The sequence below is a fragment of the Sciurus vulgaris genome (assembly GCF_902686455.1).
Source record: "Sciurus vulgaris genome assembly, chromosome: 16".
NCBI lineage: Eukaryota > Metazoa > Chordata > Mammalia > Rodentia > Sciuridae > Sciurus > Sciurus vulgaris.
Genome location: NC_136477.1, coordinates 480847 through 504965, shown reverse-complemented (window position 1 = coordinate 504965; position 24119 = coordinate 480847). Strand labels below are relative to the sequence as shown.

General features: G+C 64.0%; 3 protein-coding genes across 3 annotated transcripts; 1 reads left to right on the top strand and 2 right to left on the bottom strand.

Moving 5' to 3' along the window:
• The first annotated feature begins 1002 nt into the window (after window positions 1-1002).
• On the top strand, window positions 1003-16195 carry MED16 (mediator complex subunit 16). Its single transcript, XM_079116556.1, has 16 exons — window positions 1003-1104; window positions 1545-1933; window positions 2249-2412; window positions 2995-3102; window positions 3322-3491; window positions 5027-5458; window positions 5954-6059; window positions 7656-7811; window positions 8687-8898; window positions 9338-9544; window positions 10793-11003; window positions 12602-12735; window positions 13342-13534; window positions 13925-14141; window positions 15715-15798; window positions 16039-16195. Exons 3-16 carry the CDS (start codon window positions 2280-2282, stop codon window positions 16163-16165), a joined length of 2490 nt encoding a protein of 829 aa, XP_078972682.1. The 5' UTR covers window positions 1003-1104; window positions 1545-1933; window positions 2249-2279; the 3' UTR covers window positions 16166-16195.
• A 2601-nt stretch (window positions 16196-18796) lies between these two features.
• CFD (complement factor D) lies at window positions 18797-20582 on the bottom strand. Its single transcript, XM_079116603.1, has 5 exons — window positions 20513-20582; window positions 19946-20102; window positions 19696-19840; window positions 19227-19484; window positions 18797-19014 (listed from the first exon to the last, which is right to left on the bottom strand). Exons 1-5 carry the CDS (start codon window positions 20565-20567, stop codon window positions 18853-18855), a joined length of 777 nt encoding a protein of 258 aa, XP_078972729.1. The 5' UTR covers window positions 20568-20582; the 3' UTR covers window positions 18797-18852.
• Window positions 20583-22104: 1522 nt separating this feature from the next.
• Window positions 22105-23551, bottom strand: ELANE (elastase, neutrophil expressed; the record flags this gene model as incomplete). Its single annotated transcript, XM_079115071.1, is given in 12 exon segments — window positions 22105-22121; window positions 22177-22298; window positions 22300-22332; window positions 22334-22361; window positions 22364-22425; window positions 22427-22455; window positions 22593-22606; window positions 22609-22677; window positions 22680-22802; window positions 22805-22820; window positions 23231-23415; window positions 23512-23551. Coding segments are annotated over 12 exon segments (738 nt in total).
• Between the last annotated feature and the right edge of the window lie 568 nt (window positions 23552-24119).

The window sequence follows — 24119 nt, the reverse complement described above, 5'->3', positions numbered from 1 at the left end:
TGGAGCCCACGGGTGCGGGACCGGGCTCCCTCAGAGGCCACGACTCTCCTGACCCCACAGTCGAGTGGCCTGCAGGACGCCGCATTCTCCCGGTGGAGCTGCTCCTGCCGAGGTCTCCTTGCTGGGAGGGAGGCAGCGGGTCTGCGCCCAGTCGGGCTCTGGGCCCTGGGCTTTCCGCCGGGACATGATGATCGACACCCCTGGTGCCTGGGGAAGCTCGTGGGCCGGACCGACCGGGCCTCGCGGGGCTTCATCCACCGGGGAAGCAGCCCTGTCTCCGGGAGCGCGCCCCTCGCCCGGGCCCGGGTCCGGACCCGGACCCGGGGCTGGAAGCCGAGCTCAGCGCCCACTGCAGGTTGCGTTGCAAGGCTCCACTAAAAGTTGGGGCAAGGCTCCACTAAAAGTCGCCGGGGAATGAAGCCCAGGGCGGCCTGGACGCTGGCCTCCAGCGTATCTCTCGATGCGCTCTGGGCTTGCCCACGCACGGTGGTCCTGCACGAACAGACCTGGCTTCATAACGACTGGGACATAGCTGAAGGCCGCCAGGGCTTGTCGGAGCCTCAGGTTCCCCACCCGTGGGCTGGAGAACGGGAGTGTGAACCCAGCAGAAACTGCTCCTCCAGGAGCCTCAGCTTCCCTGCTCCTGAACACCAGGGAGTCAAAAATATGGAACGCTTCACGAATTTGCGTGTCATCCTTGCGCAGGGGCCATGCTAATCTTCTCTGTATCGTTCCAATTTTAGTATATGTGCTGCCGAAGCGAGCACGAAACAGGGTCTGTCCACCGCGGTATTTGAAGTGCAGAAAGCGAACCACCTTAAACTGAAGGTGAATTCTTCTTATGAAATTTGAACAATCACTCCATCCTTTTAATGCTTTACATGAAACACGGCTAAGTCAAGTGAAGTTTTTGGCCATATCTGACAAAAGTATTTGCTTTTTCGACTGAACATGGTAGTTTTCCGACTAAATTCAGCACAGGGCCTGCTAGGAATTGCTGTATGCAAATAAGCCGGAAGCGGGGCGGAGTCGGAGCCGCCGCGTCCCAGAAGTCTCCGCGGAGCGCTCCTGGCTGCGGAGAGCTGCCGGCGGGCGCGGGAGCAGGTGGGCGCGGGTTGCGCGGGCCCGCGAGGCCTGGGGGTCGGGGGCGCGGCCTGCGGGGTCAGAGGGCAGGCTGGAGGCAAAGGCTGCTGAGTCCTGGCGCAGGCGGGGGTACCCCGGTTGCCGCGGGAGTGCCGGGGCGCGGTCCCTGGCGCGCCCAGCAGGCCGGGGTCGGGGTCTGGCGGCGAGGGCCGGGGCCGAGGCGGTGGTAGCGGGTGTGGTGCGGCTCGGTGGCCGAGCAGGGTGTGCGGGACCCCGGGGCGCGGCTTGAGGACCACGGGTGGTGCAGTCCCGCCCTCCGGGCCGCGGCCGGCCGCCGGAGCCGGTGCCCGTCCGCAGGCAGGCCGCGCCCGCGCTGTCCCGGCTTCGGCCTCTGAAGCACAGGGCGCACTCACTTCTCTGTTTCCTTTTCTTTCTGTGAGTGTTTTTATGTGTATTTCCAGGCGTGGGTGGACCTTCGTTTTATTCGCTTGTTTTATGCGGTGCTGAGGATCGAACCCGCTGCCTCCCACACGCTGGGCAAGCGCCCACCACGGAGCCCCAACCCAGCCCCTCACTTCTCAGTTTCTGCACCCCCGTTCTTGCTTATGGGGACCAACCCACTTACCTGACCCATCCAGGGCTGCACCTTGGGCCTCCAGCCTGTCCCTGGACAGCACAGCCTGTGGGCCTGTTGAAACTTACATAGAGCACAGGCCTCCTGGCACCTGCAAGGCCCAGGAGCAGCCCCCTGCTCTCCTGCGCTCACCCCTCAGGCTTGGTCCAGCACCTGGGCTTTGCCTTGGCTGCTCCTGCCAGCTGAACCGTCCTCCCTCTGTTGTGCCTCACTCAGGTACTGCTTCCCTAGGAGGCCTGCCTTGGTGTTGAAACCTAAGCCAGGCAGGTTGCACACCTGTCACTACTGGGTCGGAGGGGAGCAGAGGCAGAAGGATCACTAGAGACCAGGTGTTTGAGACTGGCCTGGGCAGCACAGAGGTCCTGTCTGGAAAAAAAAAAACAAGAATCATAGTCCCCCAACGCCTCCCCTGAAGCAGGGTCTCATCGTCCCCCAACGCCTTCCCTGAAGCCAGGGCCAGGGACTCAGGCCATCTCATTCCCAGCTCCAGTTCAGTCGGCATCCATGGCAAGCCAGACCCCCTTTCTGCAGGACCGGTGACTGTCCCTGCGCACTGGGCACAATGGACCTGGCTTACGTGTGCGAGTGGGAGAAGTGGCCCAAGAGCACCCACTGCCCATCGGTGCCCCTGGCCTGTGCTTGGTCCTGCCGCAACCTCATCGCCTTCACCACGGACCTCCGCAGCGATGACCAGGGTGCGCCCCTGCCTGCCCGCCCACCCGCTCGGCATCACCTACTCCCAGTGCTGGGCATGTTGCCTCGGGGCTCTCTGCTGCTCAGGCCTGGTGGGGAGCCCCTCCCCTGCCCCACTGTCTTCTCCCCTTGGGGTCCAGAGGATTCTTGGCACTGAGCTTGGCATGGGGGCTGCCTTGGCCCATGAGCGGAAGGACTGGGCCTTGGGGTGGGGTTGCTGAAGGCTCATAGGACACTCAGGCTCTGGTTTTCTGCGCTGAGTGTCCAGACATAGCTGTGGGACAGCCTCGGAGGTGCATGGTGACTGTGCCCCACTGTCTGTTGTTCTGGGAGGAGTCACAGAAACACGGGGGTCAGGGCACTGGGAAAGAGCCACCTGCTACCTTCTGCAGCGAGGCGCCTACCGTTAGCTCTTGGGGTCCTTTTCTTCCCATTTCTTTTCTGTGGTGCCACACCATTGACCCAGTTCCTGAGCTGTCACCAACACTGGCTAGACAGTTGGCAGCAGCTCCAGGACTTCCCATGGGTCACGGGTCACCGTGGGCTGGCCACTGGCTGGAGGCTGACCATGCTCTCGTCTTCAGACCTGACCCGCATGATCCATATCCTGGACACAGAACACCCCTGGGACGTGCACTCCGTCAGCTCCGGGCACAGCGAGGCCATCACCTGCCTGGAGTGGGACCAGTCAGGTGAGCAGGGCGTGGGGCCAGGCAGGAGGTTCTGCCGCAGGCTGGCCTTTCCACCCAGGGCCAGCTGTGCAGTCACTGCTGGTCCTGCAGGCCCGTGCTGCTCCTGCTGCGGGTCCAGGTCATTCCCAGTGTGCCGGTGCCCCCGCTGCTGGGCCTGCCCAGCCCGACCTCTACGGTGGCAGGCTCCTCCTGAGCCCCTGCCTGACACCTGTCCCGCAGGCTCCCGACTCCTTTCGGCCGACGCAGACGGGCAGATCAAGTGCTGGAGCATGGCAGGTCACCTGGCCAACAGCTGGGAGAGCTGCGTGGGCAGCCTGGTGGAGGGGGACCCCATCGTGGCGCTGTCCTGGCTGCACAACGGTGTGAAGCTGGCTCTACACGTGGAGAAGGTGGGTGTCGGGCCGAGTGTGCAGGACGGGCAGGTGTCCCAGCCTGTCGTTTGCCCCTAGTGCTTTCTGAGCCTGCAGCCACGCGCCAGCGCTTGTTTAGCAGGCCGCGTGTTAGCTGATGGCCTCAGTCTTCACCATCCACTCTCCTGATGACCGTGTCCTTACAACCCAGCCTACCCTTTGACCTTTGATCAGCAATATTCTGGACTGTGTTCCGCGCTTCAGCCAGTTAGGAATGGGGGCCACCAGGTTGGGGGACATCCTGGTCATTCCCCGACTCCGTGTATCTGTGCCGGTGTCCTGCTTGGGGATCTGGTGAGGAGGCCTGGCCAGGGCCTGTGCTCTGCCTGCGTGGCAGCCTCAGCTGGGCTTCTGAGACTCCTTTTGCCTGTTTGGAGAAGTTTGGTTGAGACACAGTTCTCATAGTACATAACTCACCTATTTAAAGCTCAGGGGGTTTTAGTATTTTCACAAAATGCAGTCATCCCTTCTCATTCCAGAACATTCTATTACCCCCACAAGATAACCTGACCCCCTCGAGCAGCCCTGTCCCTCCCCAGCCCTGCACCCATGAGTCCCTGCACCCACATCCGTCTCTGGACCCCTGCCCTGGACCCTCCATGGTCACACACCATGACCTATGTGTCTGGCTCTCACTGAGCACAAATTCCTCAGGTCTGTCCACCTGCTACTTGGGGCTCTCCTCACACAATCACTCTGCCTTAGTGTGTCCGTAGGGCTGATTAGCCCCTGACCTAGAGCCCCGCTACACCCAGCACCCCCAGGCGCCTGGAGCACACCCCCGGGGGCCAGAAGGCAGGCTTTGTACTAATGCGGATGGGAAGCCTTACAGGTGCCGGGGCTGTGGACCACAGGGACTGGTTCTGCCTGATGACCTGTGAACTCTTTTTTTTTGTTTTTTTCCTATAGTACTGGAAATTGAACCCAGGGCCTTACACAAAGACAAGCACTCTACCACTGAGTCACATCACCAGCCCTTTTCAAAAAATTCTTATTTTATATTGAGACAGGGTCTTACATGGTTGCTCAGGCTGGCCTTGGACTTGGGATCCTCCTGCCTTGGCCTCCTGAGGGGCTGGGTGGTGGGAAGTACCTCTGTGCTGGGCTTTCTGAATGAGGCTTTGTGGATTGTCTGACAATGTCCACTGCTGTGGCTGCTTGTGCCCTCCACAGGCAGAAACAGGCAGGGGCTGCCGCAGGGCTGCCTGGCCCCAGACTGAAAATACCATTTCTGGCCTCTTACTGAGAGAGGTCACGACTTCTGTTTAACCCTTACAGTGGGTCTCCAAAGCAGGCACGTTACTGCTCCCCAGCAGAAGTGGAGGCTGAGGGTCAGGGAGGCCCGTGGCACACAGTACTCCGGTGCAAAGCAGCCTCTGAGCTCAGGCCCAGGGTCGCTTCTGCCACTTCCGATGTGCTGGTGTTTCTGTGGGTGCAGCTCCCCAAAGGGGGCTTGTCGGGTCCTGAGCGGCAGACCCCAAAGACTGAGCGGGCCCCTTGCTCCCTCCCCGCAGGCAGGCGCCTCCAGCTTCGGCGAGAAGTTCTCCCGGGTGAAGTTCTCGCCCTCGCTCACGCTGTTTGGCGGCAAGCCCATGGAGGGCTGGATAGCAGTGACCGTCAGTGGCCTGGTCACCGTGTCCCTGCTCAAGCCCAGTGGGCAGGTGCTGACGTCCACTGAGAGCCTGTGCCGGCTGCGTGGCCGTGTGGCGCTGGCTGACATCGCCTTCACCGGGGGCGGCAACATCGTGGTGGCCACGGCGGACGGCAGCAGCGCCTCTCCGGTGCAGTTCTACAAGGTGTGCGTGAGCGTGGTCAGCGAGAAGTGCCGCATCGACACGGAGATCCTGCCCTCGCTCTTCATGCGCTGCACCACCGACCTCAGCCGCAAGGACAGGTTCCCTGCCATCACCCACCTCAGGTTCCTGGCCCGCGACATGTCCGAGCAGGTGAGGCGCCATCCTCGGCTCAGAGGCTTAGGCACTACGAACCTTCCCGCAGGGGGAGCCGGGAGCCAGACCTGGGTGCAGCAGACCAGGCCTCCCGAGGCCCCAGGGAGAGTCCGCTCCCCTCCTCCAGCTCCAGAGTCAGTAGCACATGTCTTCCAGGCTCTCTGCTCTGGCCCTCCTGCCTCCTCTCACGAGGACCGTGTGGTGACCCTGGGTGTCCCCAGCTCAGGTCCTTCCTTGGTCCCATCTCAGCATCCCTTCTGCCATGGGAGGTGACGTGGCCCCAGGGACACTGTCGCCGTGTCTTGGATGCCCCAGGTCACCTAGATTGCCTGTGTGCTCATGAGTTGTGGGCCATGAGTGTCTGCAAGCCCATGTGGTTCCCTCAAGCCCTCCCCAGGGAAGTCCTGTGCCGTGGGGCCCTCACTGCAGGGTCTGGGGCTGGGAGGGACACTGGGAAGGCTTGTCCTCATGCCTGACCCAGCCACACCCCAGGTGCTCCTGTGTGCGTCCAGCCCGACAAGCAGCCTCGTGGAGTGCTGGTCCTTGCGTAAGGAGGGGCTCCCCGTGAACAACATCTTCCAGCAGATCGCTCCCACCGGTGAGTCTCCAGCCCTGCATGAGCCCTGGCCGTGCCCAGCCCCGGGCCTGTCCTCCCCGCCACCTGTGGTGGGGCTTTCATCCCCGCTCTGGGGAACGACGCAAGCTGAGAGAGGCAGTTTCCCACCCTGTCGCCCACGGAGGAGCAGGCGCCTCATCTCAGGAGGTGCAGGGAGAAAGTCCTGGGCAGGGGTGTGTGGGCAGGTGAGGCGCCAGGCCTGTCTGCAGCATGCAGGCCCGCAGGCCACGGGAGACTGTGTCCTGCACATTGAGGAATCTTCCAGGGACTCTGGTTTGCACGGCCTGGGACACTCACCCTGGCCCACGTGCCTGGGCCCTCCGGAGCCCTCCCAGCACAGCCTGGGCACCATCTGTGTCCACACCACCCCTGCAGCCCCGGGTTCCAGGCTGGCCTGACCTGGAGGAAGGTGTTTTTCCGCTGGCACCCTGGCATGGTCTGTCATTGAGCTTGCTGATCAGAACCTGCTAATGAAACCACGTCAGGAGGACCCTGTGGCTCCTGCTGGCCAGCCGGGGTGGTCATGTGACTGCTTGCTGTGGCTGGGCACCCCGGGCACAGGCAGCCTGGGTGCTTGGGTGGTGGCTGGGACCACACTGCCTGGTGGGCACAGCTGCCAGGCTGCACTGGGGCCTCTGCCCAAGCTCAGCTGGCCTGGCCCTTTCTAGCCATTGTTCTCCGAGCAGCCTTGGGGGCTTGTTTGGCCAGGCCAGGCAGACCTGCTGCCCACACACCAAGGTGCCTGCCCCCAGTGGATCCTGCCTGCTGTCCTTGTCCCTCCTTCCTGTGTCTCTAAGACCACTCCCAGCAGGACCCTCAGGCCCTGTTCTGCCCTCAGCTCCTGCTGAGGTCCAGCTCATGACCAAGGGTGGCCCAGCTCAGGGCAGACCAGCAAGTGGATCTGGGGGACAGGTGGCCCAGCCCCTCGCAGCCTCACTCCCTGGTGGTCTAGACTGGCAAGCATAGGTGGCGCTGGGGGAGCAGGCAGGTCTGAGGTGAGGTCCACAGGTGGACAGCTGCCTGACCTCTGGCCACCTCAGCCACTCTGGGCCTGGCCCCCTGCCCGGGAACAGTCTGGCCTGAACTCCCAGAGGTCAGGGTAGCTGTGCAGCCAGGTGGGCTCGGGCCGAGGGCGCTGGAGTCCTGTGCAGTGGCAGCCTCCACAGCCTCCTGCCGTCTCCCCGTCTGGCAGCGGCCACCTGTCACAGGGCTCCTGTTCTCTCCAAGCCTTGGCCCCGTCCCAGACCCAGGCCCAGGGTCTCCTGACCCTGGGGGCCACCCCTGGAGGGTGGTGGGCCTCCACGGTGTGTCCTGGTCCTGCAGCGCCAGGACCAGAAGACCCAGCTTGGGCTGGCCTGCACCTGGCCCTGGGTGGTGCTCCGCTTTTCTGCTGTGTCCCCCCATCTGGGGACAGGACAGGGTCCTGCTGCCGGCTGCACCCTCCACGTGTGCAGTCCCAGAACCGAGTCCTGTTCTGGGCGGGACCCCAGTGGGGACAGGCGCCCACAGCCAGCCTCTGGACGCTGCCTCCTCCTGTCTCATCTTGCCTCTTCCACTTTCCCACCCCAAACGTTCCAGTCGGTGACAAGCAGCCCATGATCCTCAAGTGGCGGATCCTGTCGGCCACCAACGACCTGGATCGCCTGTCGGCCGTGGCACTGCCCAAGCTGCCCATCTCGCTCACCAACACGGACCTCAAGGTGGCCAGCGACACACAGTTCTACCCCGGCCTCGGTACGCTGAGTCGGGGGGCCCGAGGGTGGGTCGGCAGGTCCGAGCACGTGCAGCTAAGGCTGCCAGTTAGGGTGTTGCAGAGGTCCTGCGAGGGGGGGATGTGGGGCAGGTCCCACGCCAGCCTCAGCACCAGCCCACAGGAGGCCGTCAGCTCACTCCCATGGGAGCCGTGTGCTCAGCCCTGAGGTGCAGACCTGCCCTCCAGCTCCAGCCTCTTCCCTAGCTCCCACTGTCCTCCAGTTCACTGGAGAGAACACTGGTCAGAATTCGCCCTGGTTGCTGGGCATGCAATCCAGCGACTGGGGAGGTCAGGCAGAACGGTGGGTCGAAGCCAGGCTGTGCAGTTTCTCCAGGCCCTGTCTCAGAATGAAGAGCGAATGGCACGCAGGCCCTGGTTCAGTCCCCGGTTCCACCAAGCACTTCTCGTCTCCAGGCCTTTTATTTGGAACTGGAGGTGCAAATGCAGTCTGTTTACAACCACGTCCCCGCTGCTCGGCTCTGCCTGTGAGCCCAGGGCGTGGAGCCGCCTGCCCTCCTGACAGGCAGGGCCAGAACTGGCTGTGGCAAACAGTTGGTTTTCCTGAGACCGCTGCCGGTGCGGGGCACTGGTGGGCAGCCAGCCTGCTCCCACCGTGCCTGGTGATTGCGGGTCCAGGGGCTCCCAGTCCCGTCCAGTGGAGGCTTCCCTGTCCTGTTACCTGGAAGGTGCTGGCGGCCCGTGCTGGCCCCTGGCAACCTGGTGCATGCCTTGGGGCGCTCCCAAAGCCCCGACTCGGGGCTCGGTAGTGCGGCGAGGGAGAGCAGCCGTGGGGCAGGCTGGACTCGGCTCTCGCCCAGAACCTGGCTCCCAACCATGCCTGACCTCGCATCCCCAGGACTGGCCTTGGCCTTCCACGACGGCAGCGTCCACATCGTGCACCGCCTCTCGCTGCAGACCATGGTGGTCTTCTACAGCTCCGCGGCCCCGCGCTCTGTGGACGAGCCAGCCCTGAAGCGCCCGCGCACCACAGGCCCTGCCGTGCACTTCAAGGCCATGCAGCTGTCCTGGACTTCCTTGGCCCTTGTGGGCATCGACAACCACGGGAAGGTGAGTGCCCTCAGGATGCCTGCAGAACGCAGGAGGGCAGGTATGGGTGCCCTCCCCGCCGTCAGCAGCCAGCCGTTAGGCCTCTGGCCTGGTGCGGGCCTGTGGCAGGGCCAGGGAGCAGGGCTCTAGACCTCCTGTCCCAAAGCCTGTGTCCAGGGGTGTCATCCGGGAGCCCTGCGGGGCTCTGGGGTCTGAGGCTGCGTCTGCGCCCCCAGCCCAGTGAGCACATGCCCAGGGAGCCCTCGGAGCTTCCTGGACGTCTGGCCGTGCTTGGGGCTTCAGCAGCCTCCTGGGAGCCCTCGAGGCCCGCCCACGGGGCCTGGAGGGCTCTGTCCACAGCTCCTCCGTGGGGTGACCAGGACGGGCCACTCGCCTCCGCCCACAGCCCCCGCCTGGTGGCGCCGGGCTGACCTGCCTGTGCCCCGTCCCCTCCCGGCAGCTGAGCATGCTGCGTATCTCGCCCTCCATGGGCCACGCGCTGGAGGTGAACCTGGCCCTGCGGCACCTACTCTTCCTGCTGGAGTACTGCATGGTGACAGGCTACGACTGGTGGGACATCCTGCTGCACGTGCAGCCCAGCATGGTGCAGAGCCTGGTGGAGAAGCTGCACGAGGAGTACATGCGCCAGAGCGCGGCCCTGCAGCAGGTGAGCCCACCTGGGGCAGTGAGGCTGCATCTGCTGTTCAAGGCAGGGACCTGGGGTAGGTGAGGTGCTTTGGTGGCATACCGGGGCCTTGCGCTTTGGAAAAGCTCTTTTGCTCGCCTTCATTCTGGGGCTTTTCCTGGTGGGGTTCCAGGGTTGGATCCAGGGCCTTGTCTCTACCTGTGAGCCACACCCTGGCCCTTCCATTTCCTGTGTGAAGTGAAACCCTGCAGGTAGGACTTGTTCCTTCTTGACCTCGCTCTTGACGCTGCTGGCAGCTGTGGGTCTTCTGGACTTCTCCCGGAACACACCAGGTCCAAGGCCTGCCATTGCAGCCTCCGTGTGGCGACGAGAGGAGCGGGAGGCCCGTGGTCTCCCCACAGCCCCGCGGGGCCAGGGAGACAAGTCAGTCGTGTCGTGCGGGAGGCCTGGGTTCCACTCCCAGCAGGAAAAGCACCGTGCTCGTCCTCTAGTCTAATGGTACCAGGAAGGACAGGTGGGGCTTCCCACTCTTAGCAGGAGCCTGGGGGGAGAGTCAGCTTCTCATGGAGGCTGGACTGGAGCTGGACTGGAGTCCGAGCCTCGCGTGCCCGGGCCCTGGGTTCCATCCCCAGCACCACGAGACAGAGTGGAGAGTGCTGGGGCCGCAGCACAGGGCTGGGGGTTGGAACTGGAGAGTGGCCGGCGATAGACCTCTCCCTCTCCCGTGCTGGCCAGTCCTGCGAGCGCACCCGACTCGGAGAACTGTCTTCCCACTCACAAGGTTTCTTCCCTGCCACTGGGTCTGTCCTGTTGAGCAGTAGCCCTGGCTTCACCCATTTATTGCCAGAACTACAGCCTATTGTGACCACAAATGTCCCCAGGCATCCCTGAGTGCCCCCTGGGGGGCAGAACTGCCCCAGGCCGACCCTACCACGACCCCACCACCCATCCCACCACCGACCCTGTGAGGCAAGTTCTCTTTTTTTTTTTTTTTTTTTTTGTGGTGCTGGGGATCGAACCCAGGGCTTTGTGCTTGCAAGGCAAGCACTCTACTGACTGAGCTGTCTGCCCAGTCCAAGGCAGGTTCTCTTACTGTCCATTGGCCATGAGGGGAATGAGGCCCAGAGAGGGTAACCAGCTTGCCTAAGCTTGCCCAGCAAGTGTGCAAGCCAAGGTGCTATGTCCTGCCAGCTGGCTTGTTCTGGGGAGCGTCCACCCAAGGCCCAGGTGCGGTCCCCAGCCCACCTGGCCTCCCATACACATCCCCAGGTGCTCTCCACCCGGATCCTGGCCATGAAGGCCTCACTCTGCAGACTCTCCCCCTGCACGGTGACACGCGTGTGCGACTACCACACGAAGCTCTTCCTGATGGCCATCAGCTCCACGCTCAAGTCCCTGCTTCGCCCCCATTTCCTCAACACGCCCGACAAGAGCCCAGGCGACCGGCTGGCTGAGATCTGTGCCAAGATCACTGATGTTGGTGGGTGAGGCCTCTGGCCAGGGCCTGTGGTTTGTTTTCTTTCCATCGGTAAAGTAATTCAGGTTCTTGGTGGGAAATTTGGACCAAACCCAGTGATGGCTACTTACAGAGGAACAGCCGAGCCTCACAGATCACAAATGTGCGTGTGTGCGCGTGTGGGCTGTGCACATGCAAGGTACCGGGGATTGAACCCAGGGGACTCCACCACTGAGCTACGCTCCCAAACTTTTTTATGTTGTATTTTTCTTTTTGAGAGTCTTGCTAAGTTGCTGGGGCTGGCCTTCAACTTGAGATCCTCCTGCCTCAGCCTCCTGAGTTGCTGGAATGACAGTTCCTCTCCACCATGCCCAGCTAACGCTTACTTTTAAGACTCCATGTCTCTCAGGGTAGGGCTGTGGCTCGGTGGGGCTCAGCGGTAGGTCCTGGCACACACGAGACCCTGGATTCCATGCCCAGGACTGCCAGGAACGATCATTTCTGATTACTGCTGAGTACACAGTCTATTTGTGGCCATGTGACCCTCAGAGGAAATTGGAACTACCTAGAAGAAAAGTTCCCCATCACTGCGTGCACATCAGGGACACTATCCAGCAAGAAAGTGGCCGCTGTCATAATGAGGTGGCACCAGAGGTGTGACCAGCTGCCCCTGTAGCCTCTGTCTCACTGACCTCCAGAAGAGGGGACAGACACCATCTCCTGGCCCCGGCCCCTCCATTCAGGCCTTTTTCTGTGTGAGCGGCACTCCCAGTGCCCACGCACGCACCAGCTCCCAGGTGCCAACGCGTGACACAGGAAACCCGCGGGGCAGGAAGCGGAAGGGAGGCTTTTCCTCCTAGTTGGTAGCAGGGATGGGACTCAGGGTGCTTAGCCACCGAGCCACATCCCCAGCCCTGTTATTTTATATTTCGAGAAAGGGCTTGCCAAGTTGCTGACTAGCCTTAAGCTTGTAGTCCTCTTGCCTCAGCCTCATGCGCCGCTGGGATGACAGGTGTGGCCACCGTCCTGGCTGGTGCTGTCCCTTTTGTTGTGGTGGTGCTGGGGTCTGACCCAGGGCCTTGTGCCTGCGAAGCGAGCGCTCTGCCACTGAGCCACGTCCCAACGCCGGTGCTCCTTTTAAGGTGCTGTGGGTGACTGCTTAGGGTCCCTCTACAGAGGCACCGTTGTTCAGCCAAGTCTCCGGGGCCCACTGGTCGTGCTCACGGGCCTTCCTGTCAGAAGGGGGCTGTGTGTGTTTGTGATTCTTGTGTAGGACCATCCTTGAATCCACCTGAGGAACATCTACGGGTGTAAATAGGTGCCTGGCTAGTGTGGGTGGGCCACTGGTGGTGAGGTGGACGCCATCCTCACTGGTGGCCTTCACCTTTGAGCCAGGACAGATGTTGCTCATGGGGGTCAGGTCTGTAGTCACTGTCCCAAGGGATGTGGAGGCATGGAGGCCAAGAGAAGTCAAGTGGGCAGGCAGCAGGCATGGGCTCTGCCAGGCCAGACAGCAGGGTGCCCAGTCTGTGCAGGATGCAGAGCCTGGGCTACAATGGTGGGGCAGCAGGCAAAGTGTGCACACGTGAGGACCTGGCTGCCCTGACCATCCCCTTTTTCAGATATCGACAAGGTCATGATCAACCTCAAAACAGAGGAGTTTGTCCTGGACATGAACACGCTGCAGGCCCTGCAGCAGCTTCTGCAGTGGGTGGGCGACTTCGTTCTTTACCTCCTGGCTAGCCTGCCCAACCAGGTATGTGAGGCCTGTGCCCACCCAGCCCCGCCTCCCCTCCTCCGGGCCCCGCCTCTGTCCCCACTTGTCCTCCAGCTGTGATGTGCTCTCTCCGTTTGCTTGCTCCTCCCCAGTCTCCTCACCTACCCTCACCCCGATCTTGACTAACTCCTGGGACCTTCTGGGCTTTGAAGTTGGTCCAGGCCCAGCTAGTCGCATGCATTTGCCGCTCCCTGGTCGCTTGCTGGTGCCTCTGCCCTTACCTCAGGGGAGGGTGGCGGGAGCCCTCCACCGCCCCTCAGGCGCTGCAGCTGCCCGCAGATTGGGGTGCCTCCTTTCCCTTCAGCAGGCTTCAGGCTCTGCGGGAACCCAGGCCTGGCTCCTCCATGGGGTCTGCCTCCTGGGGCTCCTGCTCAACACAGTGGGCACTGGGCTGGTCACGCTCAGGGTGGTTGTCCTGGTCCTGCAGGGCACCAAGCAGCCTCACCTGCTTCAGTCACGACAGCCATGCTGCTCAGGGTCCTCAAGTGAGGGGTTCTGCTGACCCCTCGACACTACTGACCCTCTGTCCCGTGGCCTCTTGGGGCTGCACAGGTCTGGTGGTCACCCAGTGCCTCTGTTGAGCAGGGCTCCCCACTGCGGCCGGGCCACAGCTTCCTGCGGGATGGCACCTCGCTGGGCATGCTGCGGGAGCTGATGGTCGTCATCCGCATCTGGGGCCTGCTGAAGCCCAGCTGCCTGCCTGTGTACACGGCCACCTCGGACACCCAGGACAGCATGTCCCTGCTCTTCCGTCTGCTCACCAAGCTCTGGATATGTTGTGAGGCACCCCGCCTACTAGCCCCGTCTCCCCACCACAGTCCAAGCTCTAGTTGAGACTGTGCCAGAACATAAGCACCTGAAGGCAGAAAGACGCCCCACCTCCCGCAGTGGCCAGCGCATCCCAGCCCAGGTCCAGACAGGTCGGGTGTCCTTGGTGCCAGCCGTTAGGTGCCCACTCTGCTTCCTGCTCCTGCCCCTGGTGTCTGGGAAGGGCACTGGCACTTGCAGATAGTTCTTAGGAGGGTGCTCAGCATGTCCCTGCCCCACCAAGGAGGTGAGTGGGGCCAGGACAGGAAGGCGCTTTCCAGGTCACCCTGCAGGTCCCCGGGGACTGGAGCCTGAGCAGGCTGCCACCTGCCACCTGGCTGCTGAGCCCACTTCCCCACAGGCCGCGACGAGGGCCCCACAAGTGAGCCGGATGAGGCCCTGGTGGACGAGTGCTGCCTACTGCCCAGCCAGCTGCTGGTTCCCAGCCTGGACTGGCTGCCTGTCAGCGATGGCCTGGTCAGCCGCCTGCAGCCCAAGCAACCCCTGCGCCTGCACTTTGGCAGGGCACCCACACTGCCGGGCAGTGCCACCGCCTTGCAGCTAGACAGCTTCGTCAGGTGAGTGCCCACCCTGCCCACCACCTCCGAGGAGTGTCCCCAGCCCTGTCACACCCTCATGTCCCTTCCTGGCTTATGGTGGCACTGCATTGGGGCGCCACCCTTGGAGTCCAGTGCAGGTGCTGAGCCAGCCCTGTACTGCACACAGGCACCAAGGGGGCCGGTGAGGGAACTGAGCCTCTGAGGTCACCGGGTGGGGGCCAGGACCCTCCGATGCCTCGAGTCTTCATCACCGAGGAAGCCGTGAGGGCACCCTGAGCGCTGAGTGCTGGGAGGTGAGCAGCATGGGGTGGACAGTGTGGCTCCCGCTGCCCGCTGGGCAAGCACGGCAAGGAAGGGATGCACCCTAGCGCCGCGGCCGAGAAGCAAAGCAGATTGACGGTGGTTTGATTCATGTATCTCGCTTCGAGATTGAGCCACTTTTCCCTTTGATAAAAATAAAACTGGCAATTTTTTTTCTGCTTGGGGAAAAAAAAAAAACCAGGGCTGGGGTTATAGCTCGGTTGGTTGAGCGCGTGCCTCCCACGCGCAGGGCCCTGGCCCCGGGTTCCATTCCCGCACCAAAAAGAAAAGAAAAACCAAAGCCAGAGCGCAGCATGGGAGCTGCCCGCTTGGCTGGACCTCCTGGTGCCTGCTCTGGTTCCCACATGCGGGAGCTGCCCCTTGAGCCTGGAGCCTGGCTTTGGGTCTCGAGAAAGGCGGGGGCGAGAGTGGAGAGGGCGGCAGCCTCACGGTCTGCTCTGGACAGTTTTACCGAGTTTAGTTCAGTAAGAGTGGCTTGAACAGCCGCCCTGGCCCATCGGGCACCGCTGCTCCGGGCTTTCGTGGCATCCAGGGTCCTGGCGCCTCTGGCCTGGGTGCCTGGGCGAGGCTGTGTGCTGCGCTGCAGGGCCGTGCCGCCTCACAGGGGCGTTGCCAGCGCCTGCTCAGTGGTGCAACCAGTCTAACCCCTCAGGCCTGGTGCCCTCCGCTCTGCCTGTCCCAGCGGCTCCCATCGCCCTTGCCAGCATAGGTGGTCTGTGCTAAGTGTCCACACAGCGGTCCTCACAGCCTGGGTCTGCAAGGGGCACCAGGGCCAAGGCCTGTCACAGGGAGGATGCCCACCACCAAGGCCCAGCAAGCGGAAGCACAAAGCGTCCCGTGCTTCTGCCTCAGTCTCCCCAGAAGAAGGATAACAGACTCCGTGGTGTTGTCACCCGGGGACACTGAGGCAGGAGGATCACAAGTTCCAGGCCCGGTTCAACCCCTGGCACACAGAGGGGAAAGCTGGGGCGAGCAGTGGCTGCTCTGCAGCCTGTGGGTGCAGCCTCTGGTGGCGGACGTGGCCCCTGTCCTCACTCCCAAGGGACTGGCTCTGCTCCCGCCCATCTGCATGCCAGGCTGGGGTGAGGCCACCCACTCAGGGAAAGGCCACAGGCGGCTGGCCTGTCTCCTGTGCTCAGGGCACTCAGCCTCGGGCAGAGCTTGTGTCCCAGGGTTGATGGCCAATGGGTTGGAGGCCCCACTGTCCACTGTGGACGGACCTCTGACCTGGCCCTGCGCCCCAGCCTCAAGCCACACCTCCCGTCCACAGGGCACCAGGCCAACCCAAGATGGATCACCTACGGCGGCTGCACTTGGGTGCCTACCCCACGGAGGAGTGCAAGGCCTGTACCAGGTGAGTGTGGGCTCCTGGCTTCCCCTCCTGGGCTGCTGAGGGCCAGTGGCCTCTGGAGGTCCTGCCTGGCTGCGGGGTGGTAAGGCACAGCCCTCGGCATGGCCATACCACCCCATGACCAGAACGCAGGCCAGGGTGGCTCTGGGACCCTCGGGGTCACCCATGGCGCAGAGCCAGGCTGAGGGATCCTGGGAGGGCCTGTGGCGGGGCCCCATGAGCCCACCCTGTGCTCGGCCTCAGGTGCGGCTGCGTCACGATGCTCAGGTCGCCCAACGAGACCACGGCAGTCAAGCAGTGGGAGCAGCGCTGGATCAAGACCTGCCTGTGCGGGGGGCTGTGGCGGCGGATGCCCCTCAGCTGCCCCTGACAGTGCTGCAGCTGGGCGGGACAGACCTGGGTGGACTGGGTGTGCCAACTCTCCAGGGCCTAGGGCTGGGTGCCCTTCCCTGTCCTGGGGGCTGTGGGAGGCTCTGCAAGGCCTTGGGCCTCAGGCCTTGGCTGCTGCGGAGGGTTGTGCACTGCAGGCCACACTGTGGCGTTGCTTTCTTTCCTGTGCCTCAGAGTCCCTTCTGAGCAGGGTTGGGGACAGGGCTCGGCCGGGCCTTATGTCCCCAGGCCTGGGCCTGGGTTGTCACTGAGGGCCCCCATGCCACACCGGGCCATCTCAGTTGCTTTGCTCTGAGGTCAGCCAGCACTTATGGGGCACCAAGTGTATGCACACCAGACCCTGGCATCTGCCTTGGGCAGAGGAGGCAGAGCACAGAGGGAAGGCCGGGAGCCTCTCGCTTGTGGGTCCTGTGCCCTCCACTCTGCCCTCCTCCGCCCACCCCTGCCCGGCCCCTCCCCCACAGCACTGCCCAGCCCAAGGCCCTGGTTCTGCAGCCCTGCCTTGTGCCCCAGGGGTCCGCCTTCTGCCCATTAGTGGCTCCTGCTGCCTCAGGCGGGAGAGGCTTCCAGACGCAGCCTGCCTGCTGAGTGGTAATTGGTGTGCTGGTGTTCTTTCTGGAAGGCTCCAGGGAGCGTGGGACGGGCAGCCGCCCCACAGAGGCCAGCTCAGCATGGCTGTCTGCACTTCATCATGGCCTGCCCACCATCTGGCTGGGCTCCTGAGGGGCCCGGCATGCTAGGCAGCCCACGGCTGCAGGATAGGCACACTGTCCCTGCGCTGTGCTGGGTAGGAATGGGCAGCCGGCTCCGTTCCACTCCTGGCTTCACCCAGAGTGAAGTAGACAGCCTCTCTGGGACGGGCGACAGGACAGGGGTCTCTGCCCAATGACCAGAGCCCATGAGAGGCCTTGCGCCTGCATGGCCCTTCCGCAGGGCCTCCAGGAGAGGCGGGGTCTGGTCCCTCCCTCCTGCCAGGCGTCCTCCCTAGCCTGGGCTGCTGTGTGGGGAGTCTGGACGCCGGGCCACAGGGAAGACACCTGCGGAGGCCTGGATGCAGCAGATGAGGCTGGGGTGGGCCACTGGCCACTCTTGGCTCCTCTCCAGGAGCCCTAAGCCCAAGGGAGTTGATGTCCCTGGATGATCAACTACACCATTTCATAAGTCGCTGTGATAAGCCTCACTCCTGGGCACTGTGGGGCAGGGCCCCTGTGGGCCCTTTCTGGAGTGTTCCATAAGCTGAGCCTCAGGCTCACTCTCCTGCCCTCCAGAGCCCTCTGTGGCTCACTGAGGGCTGTGGGACTGAGGCACTGGGAAGTCTGGAGCTGGACAGGCCAGCCCCCACTCTAGCCCTGTCTGGACCGTGGTTCAGGGCTGCGCCAAGGGCCTGTGGGGTGACGCAGCCCTGGGGCACAGCCGGTCTCCAGGGCCGCAGGCAGCTGGCTCTGCCCTTCTGGTCTGGTCAGGCCACAGGCCAGGGTGCCACTGAGACCCCGTGTCTGCGGCGGCTGCTCGGAACAGCTGCGGCAAGTCAAAGGGTCTAGTTGCTGGGCTCCAGAGTGAGCTCTGATCACAGGAGCCTCCACCAGGGGGGGTGAGCAGTGGACGGAAGGCCGTGCGCCCACTGACCTCCCACACCCCACTCCAGTCTCCCTGGTGTCCACTGATCAGCTCAGGCACAGGCATGATGTGGGAGTCCAGGGATGTGGATCTCAGACCATGACCCCGTAGCTTGGGTCCAAGAGGGGCTTGGGCTGCAGGCTGCTTAGGCTGGCAGCCTCCCGTGGGGCCTGGCAGTGGGTCATCTGTGCTGAGCAGCCTTATGCCCGCCGCAAATGGCATGCCGCACAGTGGGCAGTTTGCCAGGCTCCTCAGGAGGAGCAGGGCTGAACTCAGTTGTGTCTGTGGCCCACAGCCAAGGGCCTGGCACACAGTAGGTGCTCAACAATACTTGTGTATGGATATGATTCCGGGGTGAACGTGCCATAGAATCAGTAAGCCCAGACACGGGTTCCAGTACTTTCTCCCCATTCCCAGTGCAGCCTGGGACTTGAAGGAAAGGGAGATGACATACATAGGCTTGTTTGTGTATCACGCTGAGCTGCCTCACTGACCTCTCCAAGTAGAGGAAGGCCTGGGCCAGGGTTGTCCTGTCCCCTCCCTGTCGTCTGGGCGTGCGGGCTGCACAGAGCTGCCAGCTCAGCAGACCGTGGACAGGTGGAGTTGCTCTGGGCACCCTGACTTCCTCCTCTTGTGGCCCTGCAGCATCTGGCTCTGGTTTCAAATCCAGGCCTCGTCCTGGACTTTGTGTGACTTGGGGCCGTTGTGAGCCTCTTTCCCGTTTGGGACGCAGGTCATACAGACACGATTGTTTAGGCCTCTGGGTAAGGGCCCTCAGTCCAAAGCAGGGCCCAGCACACAGCAGGCCTGCACATTTCACTGGAAAGCACAGGGCGGGTGGGACATGAGCTGGATGGAGAGGGGCGGGGGCCTTGCCGTGTGGCCGGTGCCGGATCAACACCCGGCAGCTTGCTTCCGTGCTGCAAGGGCCTTCAGCATTTAGAGATGCCCCTTGGGGTCTCGCATTCAGTCAGTGCTCAATAAAGATGCCGGACACAGGAACGATCGCCTTTATTACCAGCTCCTAGTGCCCTGCGCCGCAGGTCCCACTCAGATCTCCGCGCCTTCGGCCAGCACGCCGTCGATCCAGGCCGCGTAGCTCGCCACGCGCGTGTAGATACCCGGCTTCTTGCGGTTGCCGCACACGCGCGCCCCCGAGGTGACCACACCTTCAACCACTCCTCCGCACACCAGCGGGCCACCGGAGTCGCCCTGCGGGGCGGGCGGAGCGTGAGTGCTGTGAGCTCGCCTTTCCTCCGCTCTCTCCGCTGGCAGGCCGCACCCCGGCCCTGTCTCGGCCCGCTCCTGCCTCCCTCCCCGTGCGCCCTCCAATCCTGGGTCTCTCGTCCCTCCCTCGATTTGTCCCGGATCCCACCTCTCCTAACGACCCTCCCGCAGAGCTCGTCCCGCCCCTCCGCGCGCACCCTGCAGCTGTCGCGGCGGTTGCTCTCCGCGCACATCATACGCTGGGTGATGGCACCATCGTGGTACGTGCGCAGGTTGCAGGTGGCACGGTCCAACACCGGCAAGAGCACGTGCTGCAGGCGGTCAGGCCGGCGGCCCGCGTGGCTGACCACGCCCCAGCCGGCCACGTCGCAGAGAGTGCCCGGCGCCACGTCGCGGTCCTCGCGCTGCAGGGGTTGGGGACGTACGGCCGGGCCCAACGCCGCCTTCTCGGACAGCTGGGGTGGGGCAGAGGCGGGCGTCAGGTGGCGCGCGGGCGTGAAGCGAGAGGCTGCCGCTCAGCCGCGATGGGGGCGCGCGCCGGGCGGGCGAGGCGAGGCCTTAGCGCGACCCGAGGGAAGGTGACTAGAGTCGGGATGGGGGCGCGGGTCAGTGGGGCGGGAGGTCGCCCCGGCGCAGCAGGAGGGGCTGTGGCTGGCCCCCGCCGACCTGCAGCAGGAGGAGGTCGTGGTCGATGGTGTCCGGGCGGCTGTCCGGGTGCGGCACTGCTCGGCGCACGTCGTACCGGCGCTGGGAGGGTTCGGCCCGGGACAGGGAGTGCGCGCCCAGGAGCACCTGCACCTTCCCGTCGGCCCTGGGGGCGGGGCGGCGTTCTCAGTGCGGCGGCCGCGGCCCCGCCCTCCCCGGGACCCGCCCGCAAACCCGCCCCGGGGCCGGCGGGCGGGCGGTGGCCTCTCACGCGTCCTCCAGGCAGTGCGCGGCGCTCAGCACCCACTGCGCGCTGATCAGGACGCCGCCGCACCGGTGTTGGCCGTTCACTTGCACAGACGCCATGTAGGGCCGCGCATGCGCCTCGGCCTCCCGGCCGCCCAGGATCCGACCGCGGGGCTGAGCGGCTGTGGGCCGGGAGGAGGACGTGAGGACCGCGGGGAGGACGGCGCCCCGAGAGGCGCAGCCGCCGACGCTCCCGCCCCCGGGCCTTCCCGACCCGAATCCCGCCGCTGCCGTGTCGGGTCCTGGTGGAGCAGAGAATGGCCGGGACAGAACCATAGGGGGTCTGCGGCCAACTCCGGCCTCGCACCCTGAGCCTGAAGCCTTGGAACTGAACCTGAGGACGGTGAGCCCACCATCCTTAATGCCCCAAGGGCCGGTCTGAGCTGCAGAACTTCAGGCCTACTGTGGAGGAGGCCCAGATTCACCCAGTGCTTGGGGAGTCCACTCCAGGATTCTGCCCCAGGCCTGGTGGGTCCCCCTACAGGCGGCCAGGCGTCACCCCCACCCCCAGCCGCCTGCCATGTCCACTCACCACAAACGGCTGCCCCCAGGAAGACCAGAGCTGCCAACTGTGGCGATCCGGGCATGGTGACACTGCTGTGTCCTGGACACTGACCTAGGCAGGGGCCCCTGGGCCCTTTTATGAGGGCAGAGGGGCGGGAGCCGGCCATCTGCCAGCTGGGCGGAGGCCCAGCTGGGGAAAGGGGAACTTGCCCTCCCAACCATTACCCTCACCAGAGGGGTCTCCTTCCAGACCCACACCCAGAGCTCATAGCCTTGCTGACCGCTGGGACAGCCCCTGGGGTTGGCGGGAGGAGGGGGAGCGATGGGCCCTCAGCCCCTACTCCCTTGACCCCTGACCAGTGCTCGATTTCACAATAGCATCTGGAGGCCTTGGTTTGTAAACAGCCATTTCCAGCCTCCCCTTTCTTCCTCCTCCAACTTGAAGAGAAGGTCGGGTGGTGGGGGTGAAGGTCACCCAACTGTCCTGTTCCCATCCCTGTGGCCTTGGGGCCAGAAACCCCAACAAGGTGGCACGTAGGAGGAAGATGGAAAGGCCATCGGATACGAGTGACAGAGAAACCAAGTCGGCTGGGCACAGGTTCACTAGAAAAGCAAGGCGGAGAGTCCAGGGTCTTCCTCCAGACGGGTCTTGACCCGGTGCCTGGCCAACACCAGACGTCAGCTCTGGCCTTTTTTCTCTTCTTTGATGGCCTCTCTCCTCACCAGACTCCCCTGTTGGGGACCCAGGATCCCCAGACTTGCTCCAGCAGTGCCCCTGGGCCCTTATAAAATCGTCATCAGGACAGCCAAAACCTCAGGGCTGCCTCTGGTTGACTGAGCCTGGATCCTGAGCTCCCTCTCGGACAACGTCTGTGGGCAAGTTCTGCCGAGCAGATCCTGAGCGGCAGCCCTCTGGGCAGGGCTGTGGTTGGCTCTGGGTGGAGGCTGGGGTGCTGCTGGGGAGGCCTGTGACGTCCCCAGGGGGACGCTGCTCCCTTCCTGCCCTCCCAGGTCCACGGGCTGTTTTGTGCCTGGGGCCTGAGCGGAGGGCCTGTGTGTGCGGGAACTGCAGCTGGGCACGGCCAGCCCAGAGGAAGGGGTGGAGTGGGCCCAGCTGCCTGCTGGCCCTGGGCCTGCAGGGGTTGCTGGGGGACACTCGCGGCCACATGCCCAGCACCCAGGAGAAAGAAAGGTGGCTGAGTTCCCAACAGAGGGCTCTGGGGCCAGGCTGAGGGAAGGAAGCTGTCCCACCTGCTGGGCGCCCTTGCTCCTGGGCTGCCACCTGTCACTCGAGCCATGGTGCCCAGCCCTGGCCACACAGGCTCCTTCGTAGACTCTCCAGTGGTGGGGGCTGCACTGTGCCGGGAAGCCCCGTGCCACCCTCTGCACCGTGGGAGTGGCCAGTCAGCCTGGCCACCCTCCCTGACACCACCCAGCCTCAGCACAGGCACACAGGGACTCAGATGGCCGTGACACGTGCTCCAAGTCAGAACGGCACAACCCAGGCTCTTGCCTGGCCTCTGCACCTCCACCCAGGGTGGCCTGGAGGCGGAACGGCCGCCCATGGGGACACAGGAAGACCTTGTGACTCGGCCCGGGAGCTGGAGAGGCCTGCTGCCCTCACAGAGGTGGGCCTCCTATGGGGAAAGCGGAACCCAGCCTGGAGGCAGCACGCAGACCCCCATGCTGCACCTTGCACGGCCGGCAGACGCCAGATGCATTCCACAAACAGGACTTTTTTTCTGCCCAGTGAGGGAATGTGCTGGGGGTGGCCCTCTGAGCAGGCCCTGCTCATGGGGTCCCTGGGCTGGGGGAGGGAGGTCCTTGTGTCTGCGGATGACAGAGTTCCCAGTCCGGGAACTCTGCTACAGGGCAGAGGCATCCGGGTAGAAGCCAGAGCCACAGCCTCCCCGGATGAAGGAGTCGATGCCTTGCACTAGCGTTGCAGACCAGTGGGCCACCGGAGTCCCCCTGTGGAGGGAGACTGAAGTCAGGAGGCTGGACTTGGAGGCCTCTTGCCCTCCCACTGCCCTACAGGGCTGGGAAGTCCTTCCCGGGGTCTGGCCACGGGCCCTGCTGCTGTAGCACGGGCAGTGTGGGGTACATACAAAGCAGATGCCAGCTGCCGGCCTGGCATGAGCATGCACACGTTGACACGGGGGTGGCAGAGGGACGCCACCACGGTCATGTTTCCTGCAGGATGCTGGGTACCCACTCGTTCGTGCCCAGCCCGCCCCAGCCCATGGCCAGGCATCGTGTCCCGTTGCCCACACCGCGACCCGGGGCTGGCAGCCGGGCCACCTGCACGTTGGCGTTGAAGCAGACCTGTTGAGCTGCTGCAGTGGTGGCACAGGCCGTCACGTGGGCCGGGGCAGCAGCCCCACCTCGTGTGCCCGCCCGGCCACACCATGCTCCAGGGCCTCACAGAGCCGGGCGCCACCCAGCACGCTGTGCCCTGCCCTGTGCCTCAGTTTCCCCAGCTTTCAGTGGGAGTGGCTGCGTGGCCCCAGGCATGGTTGGGGCTGTCCCTGGATGTGGCTCCACCGTGGTAAACAGCAGGCGCTCAGTAAAGCAAGTTGTGCACCACAATGACAACAGACCCTCCTCCAAACCTCCCCAGGGAAAACCGGGGCTCGGCCAGTTGGACACTGGCTCCCTCTGCCGCCTGCCCGCACTCCCGAGACGGACTGCCCTGACCCTGGCCCAGAAGGGAAGGAGGGTCTGCAGACCCACCGGCCAGTCACGCAGTGCGCCACAGACATCGCAGCTGCTGGCGACCAGGGTGGCCTCCCCTCCTCTGCAGAGAGACCATGAAGGGCCACGCGTGAGGCCGAGCTGGCCGGCCACCCACAATCTCCGAGGCCAGCACAGGGCCTGGGGACACATGGGGTGGGAGCACTGAGTGGCCGCGGAACCCCTTCCACCTGGCCACTCAGCCCCCTTGGACCCCAGCAGAACCCACAGGACAAATGAGGGAACTGAGGCAGAGGGGGACTGTGGGGCCAGGGAACAGTCAGGTCCGGGCACCAGGTGGTGGCCTCTCCACTGGGAACTCTCTTCCTGCCATCGTAGTCCCAGCTTCTACCACCGCATGCAGAAGGGGGCGCCCCAGGTTGGTGCCCAGTGAGGAGGTGGGAAAGGACATTCAGGGTCAGACGGCCACCCAGCAGTGTGGCCAGCAGGACTGAGGTGAGGGTGAGGCTGGGGGCTTTGCGGCTGCAGGTCACGGTGGGCCCGGCCCACGCGCCCTCTTACACCCCACACAGGGAGGCAGTGTGTTGCCAGCTTCCTGTCCTGGGGGCCGGGCTGAGGAGGAGGGGCTGGGTGGCTGGGGCGAGGCTCGGCGCCGTTCTCGCTGCACGCGGAGGCTGCGGCCAGCCTGGGTGACTCAGCGAGACCCGGTCTCAGTGGAGAGTACACGGGCTGGGGTGCAGCTCGCCGTGGAGCCCCTGGGTCCAGCCCCCAGCACCACACCCGCTTTTTGAAGGTCACACACGATCCTTTTTTTTTTTTTAACATGTAAGTATGTCCCAAACACTGCAGGGGACACGCTTGTCCACAAGGGAGTGGCTGTGGAGACTGGCCAGGCCCTCCTGCCTGCTCGCTTGACCCTGGAGACAGGGCTGCGTGGCCAC

What these genes read in the sequence shown, in the direction of transcription:
- MED16 (XM_079116556.1), top strand. Translation starts at nt 2,280, where the DNA reads ATGGACCTGGCTTACGTGTGCGAGTGGGAGAAGTGGCCCAAGAGCACC. An exon ending in CCAGCAGATCGCTCCCACCG is followed by an intron (nt 6,060 to 7,655) that starts GTGAGTCTCCAG and finishes CAAACGTTCCAG; the next exon opens with TCGGTGACAAGCAGCCCATG. An exon ending in TGGCTAGCCTGCCCAACCAG is followed by an intron (nt 12,736 to 13,341) that starts GTATGTGAGGCC and finishes TCTGTTGAGCAG; the next exon opens with GGCTCCCCACTGCGGCCGGG.
- CFD (XM_079116603.1), bottom strand. Translation starts at nt 20,567, where the DNA reads ATGCCCGGATCGCCACAGTTGGCAGCTCTGGTCTTCCTGGGGGCAGCC. An exon ending in ACGACCTCCTCCTGCTGCAG is followed by an intron (nt 19,485 to 19,695) that starts GTCGGCGGGGGC and finishes GCCCCACCCCAG; the next exon opens with CTGTCCGAGAAGGCGGCGTT. An exon ending in ACCGCCGCGACAGCTGCAGG is followed by an intron (nt 19,015 to 19,226) that starts GTGCGCGCGGAG and finishes CCCGCCCCGCAG; the next exon opens with GGCGACTCCGGTGGCCCGCT.